The 6,664-nt window shown below is 35.9% G+C and overlaps 1 protein-coding gene across 1 annotated transcript; it reads right to left on the bottom strand.

The window, feature by feature from the left end:
- Positions 1–3,916: 3,916 nt before the first annotated feature.
- Positions 3,917–6,214, bottom strand: LOC113273175. The gene is made up of 3 exons (XM_026522935.1): positions 5,614–6,214; positions 5,122–5,505; positions 3,917–4,560 (listed from the first exon to the last, which is right to left on the bottom strand). Exons 1-3 carry the CDS (start codon positions 6,212–6,214, stop codon positions 3,917–3,919), a joined length of 1,629 nt encoding a protein of 542 aa, XP_026378720.1.
- Between the last annotated feature and the right edge of the window lie 450 nt (positions 6,215–6,664).

Genomic DNA, 6,664 nt, shown 5'->3' with positions numbered 1-6,664 from the left:
CAAGCGAGCTCACCTTGTCATTGTCAGATACCAGTCTAACTGATTTGGAAAAGAGCTTTTAGAAGGGTTTTCAAAGTGGACTAAAGTTCCAGGTACATCCTTTGGTGACAGATTCTAGGCAAACTAGAGGATGGGCTTCGAAAAATAAAGAGAAGAAAAAAGAAGACAAGAAGCAGATCTTCAGATCAGTAATGTGATTTCAGAGATTGGTAATTCAGTTCAACAGTTAGAAGAGGAGAATGAAGTCAAAGAAGGAGAAAGGAGTACAAACATACAGGAAGCAGAGATGCTGGGATATTTAGTTGTTTTTCAAATCCTCCAATTAAAGCTATACATCCAAAGAGCTCGAATTATGTCCATACAGGTACTATTCACTAACTCAGTTGACGAAGTAATAAATTTATGTTCTGCACAATTTGAAATATAAGCAAGTCTGATTATGCTCTGTACAATTTGGATGATCTATTAGTGTAGGTTTGTTAATGAATTATAATTAGTATTAATTTGGTTTACTTATTTCTATACATCAAATGGAGTGAATGTTAGTATTAAAAAATAGCAGGTATGTTCAGCAAATGGAGTTAACTTGTGCATACAGATAAACCCATGCTTTTTCAATTTTCTTAAATTTATTATTAAGTGTCGACAATGGAAGTTGATCCATGAAAGCAACGGATCAACAAATAATGAATGATTGGTTTGTAATCAAGAGAATGAGTGTTAGCATTGCATGGTATTTACAGATAATGGAATTAACTTGTGCATACAGATAAAACCATGCATACTTTTTTATTTTTTTAAGTTTCAACAGTAGAAGTTGATCCAATAATGTGAGGTAAACAATGGAAGTTGATCCCATAAAAGGATCAACAACAATTGTTGATCCCAAAAACAATGGGTCAACAATGATATGTTGATACTGTTTACATAAGATTGTTTCCTGTTAATCTAATCAAATTATTTCCCTACAGGTACTACCCCAAGCTTCGGTGCAATCACCGAAGGAATATATACTCCTACTCCTCCACATCAGATGAAAGATGCTCCTACGGAGCAAACGGAAAAGGGTGATTCTGAACCTCCATATGACAAGAATGTATTGGAAGGGCTTAAAGTGATGTACAAACTAGATGAAATTGATGGGCTAACTGAAGAGGACACCACCCAAGATGATGATTCTGAAGCAACGCAGAGCCAAGCAGTAAGGTATAACATAAGGTCAAGGAAGCCTCCAAATAAATACACACCTCAAGGTAAAGTAAACAAGGGAAGAAAGGGGGGAATGGAAAGAAGAAGAAGAAGAAGAAGAAGAAGAAGAAGGGGGGAGGTGTTGAATAACCGAATATAATTGACCTTGATGATTACATTGATGTGACACCACCTGAGCCAACAAAGCTGAAGCAGCGAGAAAAACTCAAACTCTGGAAATCCTGCACCAAGGAACAAGAAAACCTCCTTCGTCCATTCTTTGAGAAAGCGACAGAAAGGTATGTAACTCTGTAACAACTTGCCTATTTATTTGTAGGTATAAACAATAAAAGTTGATGCCATGGAACATCTGCAAAAAGACGATTGTTATCCAAGTTACAGTTATAATTTATAATATGTTATGTCATGATAATAATACTTCCATTTGAAAAATGCAGTGACATAGCATGTAGCTTTTATTTCAACAATGAAGTGGAAGAGTTCGTCTACAGAAAGCATATCCAAGCTCTAATTGATGACCAAAACATTAACAACGAGATTGTTGATTACTACACCAACTTGCTTCAATCAAAGATGGAGAATCCAAGTAAGCTCAACTACTACGGGAAGAAGCACTTAATTTTGTCTACAAATACTTATGTAAGTAACGCAAACTCTTAATTTGTCTTTTAAATAACTTGTTACATTAACTTATTTAGGTCTATATTATCGTAGTTGAAATCTTATTTAGGTGAGATAAAACAATTTAATGTTCTAGGGATGGTTCAAGTATACATGAATAAAGGATTGATAAAACATTTATGATATAGTTGTTGTTATCTAATATCAAAGACAAACTAATGTTAAGAATATGATGCAGCAACTGATGAGGGGTGCAGTAGCTACCAAAGATGCCACGAAAGTGGAGGAATGTACAACTAATGTAAGGAAGAATTACCCAGTGAATGGCGATGACGTATTCCTGCTCATACCAATGTTTCTATAAGACAGGAATAAGAAACCATTCCATTGGGTGCTGCTTGCGTTAATAGGTGGAAGATGGTTAATTTTCAACACCATATCTCACAACAAAGGATACAACGACCAATACCCTGTCATGGTACAACCATTGACTGATGTCCTGAACAAAATGGGGAAAAAAGATGTTGATACAGATGGACCAGTAACTACACATTTTGAGCAGTACCAGATACCACAATAACAAGGGTTGGACTGTGCAATCCACATTTGCTTGTTCATGAAATGTTTGGTAAAGCGTGGACACTGCTGGGATCTAGATGATAAGAGCATTGAATACCATAACAATATTAACATGAAGAGAGTGAAGATGGCTGCCAGGGTGTTGGGAGAAATTGATGCATGGAAACCAGCTTTGGAAATCAGTGACACACCGGAAGAAGATAAAGAAGTACAACAACTTACCGACTCAGTCGAAGAGGTTAAGGAAGCACAACAACTTACTGACTCGGTTGAAGAAATAATCAATTTACCAGACTCTAGTGATCCATTAGATTAGTGCAACATATTGTTCATGCTCTGACAAAAGAAACATCTTAGGTGTAGTTTAACATATCCTGGTAAGTAAAATGTAGGCCTGCTCATTGGAAGTTAGTTTGAAAAGACATCTTAGTTACTGCAAAGAAATGTTTGAAGGTCTGTTTATGTTCTGAAACAATTTGGATGATGTGTTTAGTACTGGTTTATTATGAATTAATATTAGTATTAGTTTGTTTTACTGATTTCTATCCATTGAATGAATGTTTTTGTTATCAAGTGAATGAATGTTGGTAGTAAAGATTGCAGGTACGCACAACTAATGGAGTTAACTTGTATATACATATAAAACCATCCAATTTTTTCTTTTTATTGAGCATCAACAATGAAAGTTGATTCATTTTTTGGATCAACAATGGGACCCAAAAATGAATGGGTCAAAAAAAAAATGATGAATAAGTGATTGGTTTCTTATCAAGTGAATGAATGTTAATCTTAAAGATTGCAGGTATGCACAGCTAATGGAGTTAACTTGTATATACAGATAAAACCATGCAATTTTTTTCTTTTCATTAAGCATCAACAACGGAAGTTGATCCAGTAGTGGGGGATCATAAATGGAAGTTGATCTCATGACTTGGATCAACAATGATATGTTGATACTGTTTACATAGTACTTTTCCTGTAAAAAAACCAGTAAACCTGGAACCTGCAAACTGACATAAACTTTAAAAACAAAAGAATAACATTCATAAACGAATAAAACAGAATGTATGTCATTAAAACACAACAAATCCAACAAGAAAAACAGGAAAAGCATAAAAAGGACTAATATCCAAGTTGTATCCAATAACTAGCATAAAAGGGTAAAAAAGAAGTTTAGAAAAATAGGAAAGCATTCAAAAAAACTTCAGAAAAACATCCTCCTCAAAAAGTTGATCATCCTGGAATTAGACTCCTTGCGGAACACTGGTGCACGAGGAGCCAAAGGAGCTCTGCGACATCTACGATGGTTGTGGAAGGCAAGTCTCCCACACTGACCATAATTACTTTTCTTGCGAACTTTCTCTCGACAACCCATGTACCTTGCAGTAGTTGGCCTTCTAGATGACGCTCGACCACCATTGGGAGGCAAGACATAACCTTCCTCATTAATTTTAGGCGGCCTCTCACTGTCGGGAATAAGATAGATAAGACGAGCATACAAACCTCTCTAGTACTCGATGGTATAATATGGAATGATGTACTTGTAAGGTTCATCTGGCCCAATTTGCAACATTATTTTCATTGAATGGGTGCAAGGGAAACTATGCTTCTGCCACCAATTGCAAGTGCATGTCTTAGCATCCTCGACTGTGTGCTTTCCAGTAGGAGAAATGATCTTAAAAACTTTACCACTTGATCTTCGGAACTTGTAAAAACGCCAGTCAGTCACCCTTTTGTTGAGCCTAGCCTGCATCCGAGGAGTAAGCTTTGAAGTCCACTTACTAAACTCCACCAACCTCTTGTAGTTCTTCTCCATTACCTTAGCACAAATACAATCGATAAGCTCAAGTGATTGAAGCCGCTTATCATGCTTAATCACATTGTTAAAACTCTCAGCAATGTTTGATGTGTTCTCACCAAACCTTTCTCCTAGAAATGCATGAGCAGCCCAGTTCTGGAATGGAATCTTTACCATCCAATCAATCACCGAATCCAGCTTCAGATTGCTCACACTCTTGGCAGCAGCATAAAATTTCTCCTTTGTTAACGCAGTGTAGCACTCTTCAAACAACTTCACAGCAGTTTGCCTACTCTTTCCCTTTGGAACCGGAATATTCCTTTCATGTGGTACAAACAGTACGAATGGTGAGCCTTTGGGAAGATCACAAGGACATGCTTCAAAAGGCCAGCTCCACGGTCTGATATGATGGTCAGTGGACGGTCTTCACTAATAATACCCTTCAAATTGGTTAAGAACCATTCCCAACTCTAAATTTTTTTGCAAGGTACAATTCCAAATGCAACTGGATAGATCTCTACAAAATACAAGAAGAACCAAAGATTCAAAAAGTGACCCATAAAAATTAAAATCCATGAACAAGTTATGGGGTAAACAACAAAAAGTTATGTAATCAACAACTGGAATTGTGGGATTAACAATTGAAATTATGGACCAACAACAAAATTTGATACAAAAAAATGGGATCAACAACTGGAATTATGGAATCAACAAAAAAGTTATGAGATCAACAATTGAAAATAATGGATCAACAACAAAAGTTATGGGATCAACAACAATAATTATGGGTTGAACAAAAGTTATGTGATCCATAGAATTGAAATCCAGGGACATATCATATTACATTGTGTAATTCAACAAGGAAAGTTGAAACACTTAATAAATAAAATAGAGAAAAATATTAAAAATCATACCTTGGTTATCAGTTTTCCCGCAAGCAACCATAAGACCACCCTTAAACTTCCCAGTGAGAAAAGTACAATCAATAAATAACATCGGACGACAACAATTATTGAAACCAGTAGTGGAAGCTTTGAAAGCAACAAAAAACCTTTGGAACTGCTTCGTTAAACCATCATACTCAAACTTGACGACGCTTCCAAGATTATAACGTTCAATTGATTCTTTATACCAAACAAAGTCTGAATAGGACTTGATGTCATCACCCCAAAGACACTCTTTAGTGAACTGTAAACCATGGTATGCCAGATTATACGTGAGATCAATACCATATTCCAGATGGAGCGGATCTATGACATCAGTTGTAGTCTTCTTCTTCTTTGATGCTCGAAATTCATCTATTAAGATATCCTTCAGAAAGACTTCGTCATCCTGACTTTTGCGGGATCAGAAGAAGCTAAATCACATGAATGCTCTCCGTGAAACTTCTTACACTGAAAACACACCTTTAGTATTGGTAAAGAGAGATGCATGAAACGTCCAGCTACAATTTTTACTTTTCTTGTTCTTACACTTCATAATGTAACGTTTCTTGTCACTCTTACGTATTTGAGTTTTGTAACCACTATGAAATCCATACTTCTTAACAGTATCACGACAATATTTAACACTTTCAAAAACCTGCCCTACTCCGATTAAGATGTTTTCCCAAGCATTTGACTTCTTGGGGACCTTTTTGATCAAAGATGAATCATCCGTCAACTCTTCTACAACAGCCACCTCGTTGTTTGAAACACAACTTGATGATGACGAAGAAGGAGCAACAGAAGAAGAGGGAGGAACAGAATCAACGCGAATCTTAAACTGGATGTTAAACTTCAACACATCAATCCCTTTCGAGATGCAGTAGTGAATAAAAAACCTCAACTCCAAATCGTGATTAATCACATGTGAAATTCCATCTACAGTGTAACCAAAAAGTACGAGGTCTTCAGGGACATAAGGACAGTATTGTTTCACCATACTAATCATCTCGTTGACAGTAGTTGATTCCGAAACAGCATGCGATACGGTCAAATTGGATAAAGTGAATTCTGCAACAGCCATCTTTGTCCTGCAACAATGATAACAGATCAACAAAACTAATAAAACATAAAAACAAAAACAAAATTTGAGATCAACAACCATAATCTGTCAACAACCAATGTTGATCCAATAAAAACATCTGTCAACAACCATAATCAGAAAATTATCCAGGTTATTTGCATCAACAATGAAAGTTGATCCAACAAACCTGTATCAACAACCAATGTTGATCCAATAAAACAGCTATCAACAACCATAATCAGAAATTTATCTAGGTTATCTGCATCAACAATGAAAGTTGATCCAACAAACCTGCATGAACAACCAGTGTTAATCCAATAAAACAGCTATCAACAACCATAATCATAAAATTATCCAGGTTATTTGCATCAAAAATGAAAGTTTATCCAACAAACCTGCATCAACGACCAATGTTGATACAAATAATCTGGATAATGTACAAATTTTCAG

Source organism: Papaver somniferum, chromosome 4 (assembly GCF_003573695.1).
Source record: "Papaver somniferum cultivar HN1 chromosome 4, ASM357369v1, whole genome shotgun sequence".
In the NCBI taxonomy this organism is placed as follows: Eukaryota; Viridiplantae; Streptophyta; class Magnoliopsida; order Ranunculales; family Papaveraceae; genus Papaver; species Papaver somniferum.
The sequence above is the reverse complement of the archived record's forward strand: the minus strand, read 5'-3'. Positions and strand labels throughout refer to the sequence as shown.

What these genes read in the sequence shown, in the direction of transcription:
- LOC113273175 (XM_026522935.1), bottom strand. Translation starts at nt 6,214, where the DNA reads ATGGCTGTTGCAGAATTCACTTTATCCAATTTGACCGTATCGCATGCT. An exon ending in TCTCTTTACCAATACTAAAG is followed by an intron (nt 5,506 to 5,613) that starts GTGTGTTTTCAG and finishes ATATCTTAATAG; the next exon opens with ATGAATTTCGAGCATCAAAG. An exon ending in CGGGAAAACTGATAACCAAG is followed by an intron (nt 4,561 to 5,121) that starts GTATGATTTTTA and finishes ATCTTCCCAAAG; the next exon opens with GCTCACCATTCGTACTGTTT.